This window comes from Colletotrichum tamarilloi (assembly GCF_030869305.1).
Source record: "Colletotrichum tamarilloi strain Tom-12 chromosome Unknown Scaffold_79.1, whole genome shotgun sequence".
NCBI lineage: Eukaryota > Fungi > Ascomycota > Sordariomycetes > Glomerellales > Glomerellaceae > Colletotrichum > Colletotrichum tamarilloi.
Window position 1 is genome coordinate 87675 of NW_026849462.1, and position 17177 is coordinate 104851.

At 51.5% G+C, this 17177-nt stretch overlaps 6 protein-coding genes across 6 annotated transcripts; 4 read left to right on the forward strand and 2 right to left on the reverse strand.

Moving 5' to 3' along the window:
• Window positions 1-494: 494 nt before the first annotated feature.
• On the forward strand, window positions 495-1307 carry CTAM01_12599 (iron/manganese superoxide dismutase; the record flags this gene model as incomplete). The annotated part of the gene is made up of 4 exons (XM_060528604.1): window positions 495-542; window positions 597-649; window positions 718-1120; window positions 1185-1307. 4 exons carry the CDS (start codon window positions 495-497, stop codon window positions 1305-1307), a joined length of 627 nt encoding a protein of 208 aa, XP_060376758.1.
• A 2289-nt stretch (window positions 1308-3596) lies between these two features.
• Window positions 3597-5334, forward strand: CTAM01_12600 (uncharacterized protein; the record flags this gene model as incomplete). The annotated part of the gene is made up of 3 exons (XM_060528605.1): window positions 3597-3637; window positions 3688-4089; window positions 4140-5334. The coding sequence occupies 3 exons, from the start codon at window positions 3597-3599 to the stop codon at window positions 5332-5334; spliced, it is 1638 nt and encodes a 545-aa protein (XP_060376759.1).
• An 847-nt stretch (window positions 5335-6181) lies between these two features.
• Window positions 6182-6412, forward strand: CTAM01_12601 (uncharacterized protein; the record flags this gene model as incomplete). Its single annotated transcript, XM_060528606.1, has 1 exon — window positions 6182-6412. One exon carries the CDS (start codon window positions 6182-6184, stop codon window positions 6410-6412), a length of 231 nt encoding a protein of 76 aa, XP_060376760.1.
• A 690-nt stretch (window positions 6413-7102) lies between these two features.
• Window positions 7103-9448, forward strand: CTAM01_12602 (uncharacterized protein; the record flags this gene model as incomplete). The annotated part of the gene is made up of 6 exons (XM_060528607.1): window positions 7103-7238; window positions 7326-7830; window positions 7877-8432; window positions 8492-8719; window positions 8793-9065; window positions 9137-9448. 6 exons carry the CDS (start codon window positions 7103-7105, stop codon window positions 9446-9448), a joined length of 2010 nt encoding a protein of 669 aa, XP_060376761.1.
• A 320-nt stretch (window positions 9449-9768) lies between these two features.
• Window positions 9769-10426, reverse strand: CTAM01_12603 (CFEM domain-containing protein; the record flags this gene model as incomplete). The annotated part of the gene is made up of 2 exons (XM_060528608.1): window positions 9769-10127; window positions 10198-10426. The coding sequence occupies 2 exons, from the start codon at window positions 10424-10426 to the stop codon at window positions 9769-9771; spliced, it is 588 nt and encodes a 195-aa protein (XP_060376762.1).
• A 5584-nt stretch (window positions 10427-16010) lies between these two features.
• Window positions 16011-16496, reverse strand: CTAM01_12604 (NCS1 nucleoside transporter; the record flags this gene model as incomplete). The annotated part of the gene is made up of 2 exons (XM_060528609.1): window positions 16011-16212; window positions 16273-16496. The coding sequence occupies 2 exons, from the start codon at window positions 16494-16496 to the stop codon at window positions 16011-16013; spliced, it is 426 nt and encodes a 141-aa protein (XP_060376763.1).
• Between the last annotated feature and the right edge of the window lie 681 nt (window positions 16497-17177).

Sequence of the window (17177 nt, forward strand, 5' to 3'; positions counted from 1 at the left end):
ATGTTTAAGCCGGTCTGCGCTACATACACATATCGCCGCGACTTACAGACTGTTGACTTTACTAAAAACACATCGAAGTCGACAACAGTCCTCTCGAAGATTTATCTTGACGAGGACTGAATCTCGAGGCATATGGGCGGGTGGACATGCCCGAGTCGTCGGTGGGCGTTAGCACCATGACCCATGCAATTCTGGAATGGAGCCGGTCAATGAGACGGAGGAAGGGCAGCCATCAAGGTGTTTGTCACATCCTCGGCCTCAACGGACATGGAAAAGGCGAGTCTTGTTGCCTAGATGATGAAATGTGCTCACTTCTACCCCTCATTTGGACCGGTTGTATGTCTTTGCCGGCGGGAGTGACTCTGGATTCTAAGTTCTTACCCCTCGATACCCTTTCCTATTGACTCAACTTCATCTACACACAGCTCCAAGACCTCACGATATTCGCTGCACAGCCTAGCTAACCAGACCATACCCGGCATCAATATTTGACAATGACCAGCGCGCAATACACGCTACCTAAGCTTCCCTACGCTTACGATGTTAGTTTCCCATCACTGCTCGATAGAGCCGCTATATGCTAATCTCATCCGCAGGCTCTCGAGCCTCACATCTCGGCTCAAATCATGGAGCTACATCACAGCAAACAGTAAGCCGCATCGTGCCGGGGAGAAACGGAGTATGCGTCACCAAGGTACTAATCATTGAGTTAAACAGTCACCAAACATACGTCACGAACTTGAACAAAGCCATAGAGACTTACAACGCGAACCCTCTCCAAAGTCGTTTCACGGTCCTCGCAGCCCTCAACTTTCACGGCGGTGGCCACATCAACCACTCTCTCTTCTGGGAGAACCTCTCCCCAGCTTCAAGCCCGGATGCTTCGCCTGATGCGGCACCGAAGCTGATCGCCGAGGTTACTCGTATCTGGGGTAGCCTTGATCAATTCAAAGCGGCCTTTAATGCCGCTCTGCTTGGTATCACCGGCAGCGGCTGGGGTTGGCTGGTCAAAGACGATGTCACAGGCCTCAGCATCGTTACCACCAAGGACCAGGACCCCGTCACCAAGGGTGTGCCCATCTTTGGTGTCGACATGTGGGAGCACGCGTACTACCTACAGGTTCGTCCCCACCGATGAGAACATGTGCTTGAGACTCTAGTAGACTAATCAAGGAGAGTGATAGTATCTTAATGGAAAGGCGGCATACGTGGAGAATATCTGGAAAGTCATTAACTGGAAGACCTCAGAGCTCAGGTTCTCGGGCAGTCGAGATGATGCATTCAAGGCATTGAAGGCGGTCCTCTGAGAACAGTATGTTGGGATGGAGATTATCCAGAGAGTATCCAGAAATTTGAGGTGCGGGACTATGAATAGACTGCACATCTTTATCCCAAAGTTGTTTGCTCGCAAGACGAAGAGGCGAGGGTACTCTCCCAGGGTGCAGTGCGAGACAGTTGCATCACGCACTTGATCTTTCATCTATTCCAGCGGGACCTGCCACAACCAAATCAAGCGGCTGGGCGTGCCGAGGAGAATTGAATCGCACACATAGGTGCCGCGATTGTGGCCACCTTACGACTCCTTACCCGGCCGTGTAACCTGCAATTGTGGAAGAGCTTGGCAATGATTCCTCTCGCAGAGCTTAAGACAGTCTCAGATACGTGTTTTTGCTCTGTATGTGAACATTACTTTACTCTACACAGAGTGCCAATTTAGTCGCATTGTACGAGGATCAATGATTCATGGCCCCCGTCCTCGGTGATGTGGCGCACAACCGTAATTTCGAACGCCTTTGGCCACGCGTGCCACGCATCGAGGTGATACCGTCGCCTGGACAGGTCGGGGCAAGGTTTGGTCAAACAAAACATCCCGTGCAGATCAAGGTGTGTTGTAGAGGGACTATCCCCCAAGTCCAGTACAGCCGCTCGCCCAAATCTCCGAGTACCAACAAGGACAAACATCAACGGGTGTGAGACGGCCCACACAACCCGAGATGAAGTGCAAACAAGACGTGAAGCTCTGCTGATCCTTCCAAAGTGACGAAGATGACTCCCGCCTTCGGCCGATTAGAAAACTTCCGACTTTTCTGTTGCAACGGAAACTTCTAGACAAAAGTGCTTCCTTCATCCTTCCCGCCGCAGAAATCGCACATACTCCCGCAATCAACATGTGACAAGAATGTCAAGTTTACGGGATCTGATTGTACGTGTTGCTCATCTGCAGGATGCACCTCCCCGGTATAACTACCTTACAAGTAGAATGAACGGTTTCTGTGAATCCAGTGCCTAAATGGTGTTTATGTGTAGGTGCATTCTCTGGTCCTGCAACCAAGGACACAGGCTCTAAACTTCTTTTTGTTATGAAGGGAACAGATGTTGTCTGTTTGGTCCCACCCCTGAATGGTCGGAAACCCGCAGCTACGTCAATGCAGACATGCACACACGCGATGCGTGCACTGGCGTCGGTGTAACACCATCTTGTTGGAAGCCAATGTGAAAGCAAAAAAGTCCCTCACTACCGTAGTATCTCATGCTTGATGAAAAATACGGGATCTGTCGTGCTGGAGCATCCTTAGAGAATAGTGATTCCAGGTTATTGGAAAAGCTCGAAGCTTCAAACATTCTACAATTCGGGGCGAAGAGGATGTCAGATTCTCGTACATGTGCCCTCCAGAACACGCAGATCACAAAATCGTATTCCGATGCTCCAATCTTAAGGCCAGGGTAACGCGAACTTGGACTTCTTACCTATTTTGCTCGTATGAGGTTATTTGACTATGTGGGTTGTCTGCCAGAGATTGTGTGGGACGGACACCTGCAGCCGCAACGAGGGCATCTGCAGCCGTGCTCATTCACACGACTCTGTTTTCTCGCCGCTCTTGTTTGCCTACCAGGATTTCCCGTCGAATCTAAAAGGCAGGGGCATTAATCTTGTCTTCAAAATTCTACCCGCAAACGAACACTGCATCCTGAAGTGCCAGCTCTGGAGCGCATCCAAGCTATGTAGCATCACACGTTGTAGCCGTTACTTGAGATTGCTAAATTATATGGCTTTCCTTGCCAGAAATCCCATCTGTTTTCGGCTCAAATTATCACTCGTGAAGTTCGAATGGTTTTGTCAAACAATCCTGACGGTCTGGCTCAGATGAGATCAGGTACCCATCCCCTTGACCCATGTGGCAACGACGCATCTCGAACGTTGCGGCTTGTGCGATCTCGCTTCAAACAACCACGAGGGCAAGCCTCTAACTTCTGTTTAGCTCGGAACTTCACTAGGGAGATACTTGAATCGATCGCTGTGTTGTTGGCTCTCAGCGGCGCCCTGCATGAAAAGCCTCGCCGAAGGACGTTCTAGGCCGGGGTAACGGCTTCCGTGACGAGGATGTCTGCCGGCCCTCCCGTCGGCGTTGCAATCGGAAATGCTCTGAGATATATGCCGTGTCATCTAGCATTGGTGTACATAAGATGGCCTTCTTGATATAAAGCTGTCTGGACGGACGTAATGGTGTACTGGAGTTTCGCTTCTCATCTCAAACCCGCAAGCACCAGCTGTTGCGACGCCACACTCGTTTGATATCCCGAACCCTCTGCCAGTCATGGTCCCTGTCGCACTTTACTTCGTCCTTCTAGGTCTTAGGTGAGGCTTCAATCGTGTTTTTCTCGACCATCGCTGACCCGACTTTGCAGTGCCTCTTTGGTAAACGCCATTCCTCCCAACGCCAACAACTACCTCATTCCGCATCCTCCGGCGACGGTCACTGTCACTGCTTGTGGTTCTCAGTGTGCCAGTACCGTGACTATCACAGAGACCCTAACTGTGACACCTCCGTACATTCACACCTGCGAGCCTTCTAGTACGGGCATCCCAGGAAGCTTGAGCTCTAAGTCCTCGTCGTCCAGCATTCTCCCTACTGCGTCTACGTCCCTCGGCCACACCAACTCGTCCACCTCCGTTAGCTCTAGCAGTTCTTCTGAAGCCACCGGAGCAGTGTCATCATGGACTCCAACTACGGGAGTCACTTTCTCCTCCCAGCTGCCTAGTGCTGGCACCCCGAGCTCCTCTCCAACCTGGGCCACCAATACTTCGTCGTAAGTTGACGTTCTTTCGCAGTTGCCATTGATATTAACTGATATCCCAGAACCCTCAGCCTTCCCAGCTCCTACAGTCATGGTACTGGCACTGCCGGCACGAGTGTTACCACTGGCTTCCCCTCGAGCCTCTGGACGAACTCTACCCGCACTCATATCACTCGCACCGTTACCAAGACCATCCGCACCACTGACACAGACTCGTCCACTTCTTCAAAAGTTACGACCCAAAGCATCCCAAGCATCCCCACGATCAGCATTCCCCCTCTGCCGTCTCTTTCCACACAATCCAAGTCGAGTATCGCCCCCCCTATTTCCTATTCGTTGACCACCCTCACCACCACATCAGTCTTCAACACCACTGTCTCGTCTCAGCATCCCGGAGCATCCACACCCCCTCTCTCCACTTCTCATACCACGAAGAGGACTACAGTTGTCGTCACCCTCACGAAGACCGTACCTATCAGCACCGGGACTGCCTCCTCGTCGACTAGTCGCGGTACAGGAGTCTCCAGTGGCTTTCCATCTGTTTCATCACCAACCTCCATTCAGCTTTCCACTACGCTCGGCTACCCTACCACCACCGCCCCCAGCTTGTCCAACACTACTCCTACCTCTCTCGGGAGCAGCGCTGTCTCTACTACATCCAAGGAACCTTGCACAACTCACGAGGAATCCACTTCCACGTCTGTGTCGTCGTATCTTTCCCTTCCCTCCACTTCTGCACCGGGATTCACAATCTCCAGCGCTCTGGCCACTCTCGTCACACCCACAGGTACAGCAACTCTGAGCAGCGTTTCTGGCGGATACGACTACCCTCCCTCCACTCAGGAGTCCACCGCATCGCCGGAAACTACTGTAGGCAGCGCCAAGCCTACACTCGTCTCTAGCAGCACTTCGGATATCCCTGGAGGCTACGACACCTATTACCCAGCTTCAAGCTCAACCTTGGGTACCACCATCTCGAGTGCTCTTCCAACTCTGACTAGCTCAACTGCCAGCAGCATCCCTGGTGGTTACGACTATCCTCCCTCTTCATCTTCCCAGTCGTCCCAGGAGTCGAGTTCGACCAAGTATCTCGGCACCACCGTGGCCAGTGCTCGACCGTCCCTGGTGAGCTCCTCCATTTCAGAGGTATCGCCCACCCCGACGACCTTTGAGACTCGCAAGTCTGATGAATACACTTCGGCGTCGACCATCTACGGTGGATATGAATTCGGCCGTCGTCGGGCTCCGAGAATGTAGTTTCCGTCTTGTACAAAATTACGACACTCTTGGTGTGAACGTCCAGTTTAGTCTGGCTTGATAGATTGATATGAGGGGTCTTGGGGGCTGGAGTACAAAGCTGGTGTTTCTCTTCTTGACTTTCGTTTAGACTTCTTCTATTTAAGGGCATTCCCAGATATCATGGCACGAAATGGACAGCAAAAGTGGAATGGGGCCAACTACGGTATTACTTGGCTGATACCGAATATTAAATATTTGGTGTTACACGAGCAGTGCTGTATGTCAGAGCTAGAGTAGACCCAGCTTTGATTCTTAGAACAACGCAGCTACTTTATTCTTGTGCTACATCTACGTCTGATCAGTCAACGATTCGCTTTTGAACATCACTTTGACGTAACTTTAGTGTTCATGGGGGGGATTAAGTAATTGGATAGGTGACTCACACGTCATGGGACGTCGTAGGCACCATTGGAATGTTTCGCGTCACTTGGTGTCTGCACATAAGGCACAGTCAAATAACATTCACGCAAACGGGCAAATATACAAGTAGGTGCAGGGACCCCAGCGCTTCGGTCGGTCCTACCAGCTGCTGCATATTTGGCTCGCCATCTTTGGGGACGAATTTTCGCCCGCATTTTCTCTCTTTGATCGCCATTGTGGGTTCTCATTGGTGTCCTTGATTGCTCAGCTCACTAAGATGTCTTCTACTCTCTAACCCGGGCGCGGATGATGCGGGACACAATCCAGTTTCTCGGTCCGAACTTCAGTCTATCCCAAAACTCTAGTGTCTCAGTCCTAGGGCTGAGCCGTGGCGGCAGTCATGGAAGCTAAGGAAATTAAACTCAAAGCTAAAGATGCGTTAAGAATGTTACCTGCCTGTCTAAAAGCGCAGCTGGTGTTATGCCTGGCAAAAATGTCACGAGGACGGAGAGACGCCTCAATGGCCAGCCTTGGCGCAAGTCTGGGCTCTAGGATGGCTCTACAATTTGGTATTAGTAGGTTATGGAGTAGCACACGACTGCCGCAAACATCCAATACGCTCCAGGGTATTCGAGCGAATGGCTGTTGTGGCGCAATAGCATTGATATGTCAATGAGAAAGCTGCATTCCCCGCCTGAAAAGATGACCTCGAATGTGACCCGCCTGTAGTGAAGAATCTAGCCAAATTTTACGGAATACCGCTTGTTGGCATCGTGGAATGAGGCAAAATATAGCACTGAAACAACAATTACGACATGTTTGCCCGTAGCCATCTTTGCTGCTTCTGCTGGAATGATCAGCAGCTCTGTGGAGTGAATTCAACACCGTCGAAGCATTTGCCTAGGGTGGTTCGCGGAATAGGAGCTGCGGGGAGCTTTTGTTTACATATCTCAAAACATTGTTCTCCATATGAGGAGGTTGTCAAATCCACCTATCACAGCAGACGACGTCGGAGATGGATCGAAGCACTGCGGCTGAAGCACCGCCAACGTCTGTGGCTCAAAGAAACAGGCTTGGCAGAAGCTGTTCAGCTCGTTCATCTACCCAAGCTGCCAGCTTTCCCCGCATGTGTGAATCAAAATGCCGAATGCATCCAGCCTTACTCTGCTAGCAGCGAGCGTGGCGTATTCCAGCCATCTGGTTGAAGAGACCCTCTTCAAACGGTTTTGGATAGCTCAAGCGAGTTCTGGAGATGGTCCACATGAAGTGTATAATAATGATCGGCACGGTCTTCCCATCTTGAGATGTCTCTGCTCAGATTCAATATTGAAAATAACCATTGGAGTGAATTCGAGTTGACTTCAACATGAGATTCCTTGCCTTCATCTGTCTCCTATCTGGGCCGTTATCCTGGGTGTCTGCGCAAAACTTCAGCAACTTGTCAACTTCTGATGCTCCAGCATCTTCTGTCGCCAGGCCGCCAGTGCCAGTCAGCTCTCCAGGTCAGTACAAATAGTGAAAGGCCCTTAAGGCGGACTCGCTGCTTTATGTCTTGTTGTGCGAGACTTTGCTGACATGAGAGCATATAGAACCAGCCGCTCCTCCACCCGCAAGCACCAGGCCCAAAACACCGCAAGAGGCTTCTTCCGTAGCAAGACCACCCGTATCAGAAGCTCGTCCAAGTTCAGCGCAGCCTTCTGTTCAAATCATCAAGCCCTCCTCTGCGAATGTAGAGGTTACATCTAAGGCTGCTCCTGCATCATCTGCTGTGCCTGCCTCTCCCAATTCTCCCAAAGAAGCAGCGTCTTCGGTCCAAGTCAGCGTGTCTGGTCAAGCGGTCCCTTCGAGAGAGATAACAGACTCGAGGGAAGCTCCTTCATCTAGAGTAATTGTACAAAGCGGCGAAGCATCAGCAAGTATTCCAAACTCAAATTCAGCACAGCGCAGTTCTCAGGCGCAATCCAGCGTACCCAGAGGTCCCGGTAGCTCTACGTTAGTCCAGGTCCAGGGATCAGGAACCACTGCACCTGGTGCCCCTCAAGCGTCAGGCACTCGGGCAGTTGATGACCCGGGCAATGTTGCATCGACTCAAGTGTAAGTGCTTCTTGATACCTTAGTAATTCTTGCTAAACTGAAAAAGGTCTCGAACTGGCTCTCTTGGTGCCGGTCAAGCTACTTATACAGTCTCATCGCCAGAGCTAGCTACTACGGCCTCCTTTGCCGCTCAACCATCGGACAGCTTCCAAGGTGTTAACGAAACAGCAATTCTGGCGGTCCCAGAGTCTCAAGTTGTCACACCTCCCGATAAATCAACGATTGAGCAATTTCAAGCCGAGCTCAATGTCAATGTTCCGGCAAAGTCGATAAATAATAACAATGCCCGGGCGCTGGCGATCCTTGAGACGGCGTATTTCGAGTACTTTGCCAAGAAGGACCCTGCTCCTGTCGACATGGGAAAAATCTCCATCCCAGCCAATATTTCCGAGTGCCAAAATTTATACTCTCAGAGATTGGCAAGGAGAAAGGCCTTCGTTGACAACGTATTCGACTGGATACCATTAGTATCACGGGACCTCCGAGGCTTTAGCAATTGCAAAGCAGTTGACTCTATGGAAGTTGGGGTATATTTTCATTATATGAGAGCCTCTTCGACCGCCGAGAAACCAAATGAGCTGGAGTCGAGGGTGAAAGGACAGGTAAGCTCTCACTCATCTATTGTAGAGATTGTCAGAGTATTGGGACTGAAGGTGTGTAGATCGATGTCCTGAACGAGGCTTTGGGAGCAGTGAGGATCAACTTCCGCTTTATGGCACTCAATTGGTGGGAGCCAAAGGCAAATGAGGACTGGTCAAGAGTAACCAGACAGGAGGCTAAATTATTAGACTGGCAACGCCGCACACGCGCGCCTGGAAAGCTAACATTGACCGTTTGGATTGTCAATGGGTTGCGAAGCAGTGAAAAGAATGACCAGGAACTCAACAGCGTAAGGCTATTCCAACTAACTACCTGATCATGAAAGAAAACAATGACTAACTCTTGATTATCATCATGCATAGTACGTCACGTTCCCAAACCAGCAGCTCGATGAAGCAGACGGTATTGTAATTGAAGAGGCGCATGTTCAGGGAGGCGACGCCACAACACTTGTTCACGATGTTGGTCACTGGTTTGGTCTCGGTCATACGTTTAATGAGATCGGCCAGGAATGTCTCATTCAAGATGGATTGACAAACGCGACCCAGACCTCGGGTAGTCGTGACGTGGTTTATCAATGCTCGCAGGTAACATGCGTTGGTGGTCCAGCGGTTGAGATCAATAACTACATGAGTGTCAGTGTCCTGCCGCCCTCATATTGGACTCAAAGAAGAGCACTAACGGATAGCTTTTGGTTGGAGAACAGTACTCCTCGTGCCGTGGAAAAATACCGCAGAACGGCTTCACCACTGATCAGAAGGCGCGGATGTTTGCCAATGCGCTCGAATTCAGGCGCGGGTACGAAGCGGGAGAGTGCATGCCGGACGGGAAAGCGGCCGTGGGAAAGAGGTCTAGCATGCAGGATCTGCTCGATGGGAAGTGCCCGGATGTTAGCAAGCAGGCAAACATTCTCATGAACACCCCGCATAGCTCGTGGTCACCTGTCGTCGGACGTCTAGCTAAGAAGATCTTGATGCCGATAACCTTAACATGGACAGTTGTGTTTTGGTTCCTCTGATGCGGCCCCAGGCCTGCTAGGGTAATTTAGAGGGAGCGATATTGGACTTTGTTTTGCAAGATAATGAAGAGAGACCGAGTAATGGTATTAAAAAACTTGTATTGCTTTTGACTTGAACTACATGCCCGATGTCAAACACATGACTTCGGGCAATAAACCTCCGTATGGTGGTGCAGAAAACTTCGATCATCCACCATCAACCATGAATCGTTTCGTTCCGGCTTTTCTCATGAACGTACAAAGAGTCCACCCATCTATCTTTACAGATAGCACCGGGCGAGCTCTACTTCCAAGAGCCATGTTTCCAGTGGTCTGGTAGCTTAGATGGCAAGAGCACCGAGAACCAGCATGGCAAGACCGCCGATGGGGGCAAGACCAGCAGCGCCAGCCTGGACGGCGGAGGTGGTAGCGGCAGCGGTACCGGAAGCGGTGCCAGAGGCAGAGGCGGTGCCGTTGCTGGCGCGGGTAGAGGTGACAACAACGCTGCTGGCGGAGGGAGAGGCAGTGACGGTCACGGCCGTGGTGGAGGCAACGGAAGGCATGCTGGCGGGGGGGACCGAAGAGGCAGCAGAGGCAGCCGAGGAGGCAGCGGCCGAGGAGGAGGCGGAAGCTGAGGCAGACATGCCAGAGCCGGCCGAAGCGGCGGCGCAAAGCTTGTCGGAGGCGGGAAGGACCTGGTCTGTTGATAAGTGAGGTTAGCCTTCTGATCATACTACTTTGGTAGTACATAGGAATGCATGTAGACATACTCAGAGCAACGTCGGCACCGCAGGCTCCGACGACGCAGCCAGTGGCGGCGGCCTGGATGGCAGACTTGTTGGCGGGCTCGCAGGAACAGACGTAGTCGCCCGCCTTGCAGCTGGTGGCCGAGGCAGTGGCGTCCAGCAAGCACTGACGAGCGCACTCGGGGATGATGGTAGGGTCAACCTGGGCGGCGACGACAGCGGCCAGGGCAGCGAGAGCATACGCGTACTTCATTTTGATAATTGTTGCTTGTTGGTGGGTTGTGAGTGTAAGGTGGTAGTGGGTATCAGGTGTCGGTATGAAAGACAAGCGAGTGTGGATGAAGCAGAGGAGAAGAGAGAGCCTGAGAAAAGCTGAGGGAGAGCAGACTTTATGTAGATAGAAGCCGGAGTAGAGGGTACGTGTGGTTGCACCCTGATGCCTTTCGGCTGTATGGGTATAGGCGGGATGTTCGGACTGGGATGACTTCGAGGTTCATAACGGAGAAGGAATTGCATGGACCTAGTTGGCGAGCCTAATAACCAAGGTTCTCAGGGCTGGGACGGGGCAAACGACTAGAAGTGGGCTTCCATCCTGGAGAGCATGTACAAGCAGTTGTAGCGAGTCCAGTGACTACTACTGGCAAGCAACTGAAGTAGTCACAGAAAACCCGGATGGATGAGGACCTCCGTCAGTAGAGTTACTGCGCAAGCAAGTCAAGAATCTGGGGGAAAGTGGATAGCTGAGAGACCCTGGTCGTGAGAAGTGGTTGCTAGGTCCGAATGGGGTCGGCATGTGCATGCGCGTTGCAACGGTATGATGAAAAAAGAAGAGAGCGAGAACAGGGCCTACCTCGTAGTCGAAAGTTCCCCGCGCGTACCCGACCTTCGAGTGGTCTGCAGGCCTCAGGGCTGCGCCGGTGATCGTATAGAGCAAAGGCGAGGGTTGCAGAGGAGCAGGGGGTGTGGACGGGTGGGAATACCGGATTGGACAGTATCCTCCGTTAGGACGGGGATCTTCTTGGGTCAAGGCGAGGCCGGGGAAGTGGGCTTTTTTGACCTCTATTGCCTCTTAGCTAAGTTCTGAATCCTGGCCATTATGGCGCGAGGGCGCGTATTGGAGAAAAAGTGGTGTCTCTGTGTGTGTAAAGGCCGCAGGTTGTGCTCGGTACTCATCTCGTTGGACATGTGAAGAAGGAGATCGATTCCCCATCAGGGGAGTGGCATGATGCAGATGGACATGGGCTTTGCAGTGTTGGGAAGCTGGACTTTTGTATGTTCGGTCGGGCGTAATTTCGGAGCCAATCCACTCATCTTAGTAGTTAGCTGACATGGCGCTGCGCTTCAATAAGCGTTGAATCCCATGACTGGTGAAATTGTGTATGGGATCTGGCGGACGTGCAACACTTGTGGTTACATGTATTGTTGAGTCAATTGCTCTCGGAAATGGAGAATTCTCCGTAGCTGGGATCAAATTTCTCTCCTCCTTTCCACTTTCCAGGCCAAATCCGGGGTGACTGGGGGCAATGGCGGGAGCATCTCTTGGCTGCTTGTCACGCTATTGATGGGGAAATCGAAAAGTTGCCATTGGCCAAGCGTCTCTAGAGAATCAGAAGTAAGACGAGCTGAAGTCCGGAGCTGTCAGATGAACCTCTGGCCATGGTTCCTCGTGAAGTAAGTTTTGGGGGCTTCTAGACTCTGCAAAGTTAATTGAGAAGATGATGATGGATCCTGGACTTCCTTGACCAAGGCCACATTGCCACATGCGGGATGATATTGGACTGTTTGTTGGGTGGCACAAGGGCACTCGGAACTATAGCTCCAGTCTTTGCCCGTATTGAACCATCTAGAACACCTTGATACCACTTCGTAAAGGCCATTGAAGACGCCATCCCAATCGTGTTGCCTCTGCTTCCGTAGAGGGATCTGGGCGACTTGGTGATTATGCGAACTCTGTTAGCTTGATTGGCCACTTTTGCCCGTCCAAGTCCATAATGCGGATACGCAAAGGTCGCGCGTTTCGGTAACTTAAGCTGAAAAAGGTTTGCCAATCCATCCGGGTCTGGCGCCCTAAGGTTAAGAGAGAGATGGTGGCACCAGACATACAATCATATCCGGAATGACAGACAAGAAGGTAGACACAGGCAAGATAAGGTGGGCAGATGCAGGAACACCACGGCAGCCACAAGCAACCACCGTGATCCCCCTCTCTCATGTATCCCATCTAGGTAACACCCGTGTGTCATGTCTGCCTTGATTGGGTCAATCTCACCACACCAAGCCAGGCTCTGCACCCTTCGCGTCCGTTTGACGACGTGGACAAGGACAAATTTTAGCTTGGACGAGGCCCAGGAAGGGGAGGGCCACATCGCAGCTTGTCTGGGGAGATGCCAATTTCCCCCGCACGAAGCCATTCCCTTGTCGGAATGGCGCTGCCTGGGTGCCCCTGTCCCTGACTGCTGCAGTGCTGCTTAGATGCAAGCCTGCCGAGGTGAAGCTGCTTCCTTTTTACGTCTTTCTGCAGGAAAATATCGAAAAGTGCGGCAAGCAGACGAAGAAGAATGAAAAAGCATCTGATTATGGCACATTTGTACCTTACGCTCCATAGATTGCTGACGTTGGCGACGGATCAGGCTCCATGCCATATTTGCTTCTGTCACATGTAGGTAGATACATCGTGACACTGACACTTGACATTGACGTTGACGTTGACACTGACAAGACTGATAGAAAAACCAATCCATCATTTCCTTTCTTTCCGTGGATGGATTTGACCGCGGTTTGACCTTTAATGAGAGATCCTCGTCTCATCAACGGCTGACCGCTTTTGATTTAACTCTAAACCAGAGCGAGCGGGAACAGACGACCACAACGAGGGCCCCGATGCTGCCTTTGCCGGTTCTTTAGCTGGTTGGAGTTGGAAAGAGCCCAGTCCGGTCCTTTTGCTGGGGCGGTACAGGGGTTCGCTGGCGGATATGGCTCGAGTTGCGCCAGAGATCGGCCGAACAAGCCGGCTGTCCCCTCTCCCTCCCTCCCCTCCCGCCCCTAGACCTCCTCCCCTTCTGTCTTCCTCTGACCGAGACCTGAGCCAAGTTCCTAGCGCGAGTTGGTCTCTTCCTCTCGTGAAGAGATGTTGATTGCCACCGACACATACTCGCTGTACAGTAGCCCATCGTGGCGTGGCGTCAGGTAGCTTGGGAAGAGCTTAAGGTTGTGCCATACTTCATCTTGCATCACACATGGCGCTCTGCCTCCAGGATGCTTGTTGAGTGTTCACCTCGTTGGCCACGAAGCTCCGCGCGCGACAGTGGACGCCCGAGGCCGTAGCTCTATGAACGGCGCGTGTCGTACCTGGGCGTGCGTGCGTGCGAAGCCATCTGAGAAAGATCTGCCTACCTCATCTCGCCTCGCGGCACTGACGGCAGAACGGTCTGTGAACAGATGGTCGCTCCCTGTGGGGATGAGACTTCGAGCCACTGATATTCCCTCGCTGATATTGATGAAGAACGTTTCTCCTCAATTCTTGCTGAGATTTCCCACGAGTCGACTCTATGGAAATTGAAAGGCAACGTGGTTCACAGCCAGTCGCGTAAGTCTTGTAATGATGCAAATTTCGGCAAAGAATAGCCTAGAGTCTGCTGTGGCGAATGGTGAACTTTCCCGTCGCGTTTGGCTTTTCCGCGCCGTTGTTGGTTGCCACGTCTTTTACCCCCCCCCCCCCCCCTAACTAGCAAGCGTCGCACCAGGCGAATTGGTGTGTTTCCAATGACCCGTCTAACAATGAGACTTGAGAGGGGATCGTCAATGTCCAAGAATTTCCGAGCTGAAGCCCCCGAGGCTGCTTGTGACCGGCGAGGCGACTCGACGTCGGCGCTTAGTGCCTTGTTTTTTCGTATGGGAGGAGAGAGGGTAACGTCGGCTGCGACCCGAATGGAATCTCAGTCTTGCGACAGCCGTTCGGGCGGTTTGATGCCGGCTCGCATTGATTGCTAAGGTCTTTTGGTCTTGTTTTCGTGCCTTTTCTTTTTCCCCTGAAAGCAGCTTAGATTGACAGTGCCCCGATCTCGTGCATCCCATTGCTTTTCCATTTCAACGGCGGCCATCGGCCGGGGCCCAGGACATGGTCGGCATACTTCTCCGCAGAGTCGCAGCGGATTTCTGGGCCCAGATGCACTCTTTGCTTTCACAAGAGGCCGGGCATTGTCCGACGCTTGACGTGGCAGTTCTTTTCGATTGCTTTGGACTTTTCGTTCGGGCCGTTTGCAATACATATGTTTCGAGAGCGCCTGATAGATTATTGCTTATTCTTGAAGTCATGCGTAGATATGCTCGCAGTCTTGTCGGCAACTGCAAAGGCCGCCAAATCCGCCGAAGTCGCACGCCGGAAATTGGTTAGGAACATCAACGCATCGCTTTGCGTCTAGTTCAGCTGTCGTGAGAGGGCTAAAGGAACCCAACCGACTATCAATGTGAAGATTGACAAGTTTATAAAGTTGTCTAATTGCAAAAGGAAAACTGGGTAGGCACGGCTCTTAAATGCAATTGAGGAGTCTTTGAGCACCTGATGTGAGCACGACATTCGCTGGGTTGATGAGGTCAGCCATCAAGCGACGCGACATTTCGAGGGTTTGCCGACCACTACGTGAAGGCTACTTCATTCAAATTACTACGGTAAAGCCATGCGGCAGGCATGACGGAAGTCCATTGAGGGGACCCCGAGACGGCCTTCGGTGACAATGACGATACCACTCACTACCTCTGAATGGCGGTCTCCAGTTTTGAGCTAGGGACAGTGAAGCTACATCTTTTTTTTAATTAGGAAATCAAACTGCTTCAAAAGTTCGGAGACTATGGTGAGGGAGATGGCAAGTGAACAAAGCTTCTGCTAAGATGATCTACCTCGACCTTTCCATTGTGATTCGGCACCTCTCAGCACTATATACATCAGTGAACCAAGAGCAATTCCCAATTGCATACCGATATCGCCGGTCCGTACTGCAATGGGTACCTCGCAGTATCCATAGAAGGGACGATCAGTCCGAAAGAACAACAGAGCGATGCCAAGGCCGCGAATCCAAGCGGGAGTGCCTTTGGATTATCCCAGTCAGAGATGTTGTACGCAGAATACCGGCCCCGACGAAATCGGAAGTGCTCAGTAAGCGCGATACTAGTGTACGAAGCCGTCCAGTAGCCAACGAAGCTCAGGAAGTTCGATAGAGAGTTGCAAAAGTTAGAGCTGGCAACAATTGAGATGAGCACAATGATTGCCACAATAACAAGCGAGTATAGATACCGGGGAAGGCGACTGAGAATCGGATGAAGAGACTGAAAGCTAATAGAGAGCGAATATAGTGTGCAGGCTGTGAGACCAAGCACTAGAACGCCAACAGAACCGAGACGAACTTTCCAAATCCTCCTAGAGGAGTGTTCATGGCATTGATGATACCACCAACGGAGTAGAGACCATAGGCCTGAGCCCAAGTCTCGTTTGCTGGCACAGCGGCACCTGCAGCGGCACCTAGAATGAGTAGCAGAATTGAAGGGACACTGTACCCTACGTACACGCATAAGAAGATCTTGATTCTGTTGTAGATGGCGTAAGCCTAGTCCAGTCTCGGTGATGCGCAAGTCACGGCCTACCTTGGCGTGGATGGGTCGATGTAGACGGCGAAGTCCGATACCAACGGAGCCTAACTAGTACACAGACTTGCACACGCAGCGGCAAACGTCAAGACAGTCCTTGGTGAACTCGCAACAGTCTCGGCACCTGTACCAGCAAGCGCCTTGCCACTGACGCCGGCCACAATGACGAGAGCAACAAAAGATGGAGCCCACAAGTATCAATCAATGTAATGCAGATACTTGTGGCCCAAGAAGGATATGGGCAGTGCGCCAACAACACTGATTGTGATACCCACAATCAAGCTGAGGTCGCCTTCAGAACCAGCCGTGAGAGTCGACCCACTGACAATAGATGTCATGATGGTGTAACCGATCAAGGTGGCGATTTGTAGCAGCGCAATGCCGATGGAAAGGTAGTAGCTGGTTTCCGAGTTAGCTACAATGAAAGAAACCTTCATCAAGCGTGAGATTGAGTAATACCAGAAGTAGTATCTAGTCTGAGCCATTTGACTCATGCCAGTCTTCGGCCCCATCATTCTCATCCAGGCAACGGGAAGGATGAATAAGAGGGTGCTTAGCACGATGACTACTGAAGCAACTGTAGGATCTAGTCCAAGCTTAGGGTTCCGGATATGCCAGTGGTCATACTTATGGTATTCATCAGCTTGGCGAACTATAGCAAGTCTTACGCGCGGAGGTGCCATAATTCAGGAAGAAATTTCGAAGCATACGGGAGGGTAGTGCAGTTTGCAGTGAGCCACAACGTGAATAGTTTAAAAGTATCCTTGTCGCTTCTCTCTTCGATCGGAACAGGTGCCACGCCTCGAGTCTCAGCAGAGCGCAACAAGGCGTTCCGTAACCTGGTAAGCCAGTTCTTCGATGGGAGGCTCTGAGAGCCTGGTTCGAGATAGGCATTGTCGACGTCCTCTTCGAGCCTATTCTAAAGGTCGACTGAATGTGTCTTTTCGTGTCTTGTGGTCATCGTTTCTACGCGTGTGAGACAGGTGAGAATCTCAGTTGGCTGGATGGCACATCTGCTAGGAGCATATTGCTGGATCTTCCCGCGACTCAGTCTCAGAGGCAAGGCGCGAACGCTTCTTCATAATGTCTAGTACAGTTGAAAGTCTCTCTATACTCTGTGCATCATTGGGCGCGGCATATCGAGTTCTATCCTACACAGCGAGGGACACGTAAATCATCTTCGGATGATAACACGGATTAGTGCGCCAACCTATTAACCCTTCCCCCAGGATGCTCCATTCCCAAGATAAAACAATGCTATTATCTTATCATTGCAATCATTTGGTAGCAGATTGAAGTCAGGTATCCTGTCAAGTAAAGACATGACACCGGTTGCGTGAACACTGGGTCGTGTACGGGCTGGG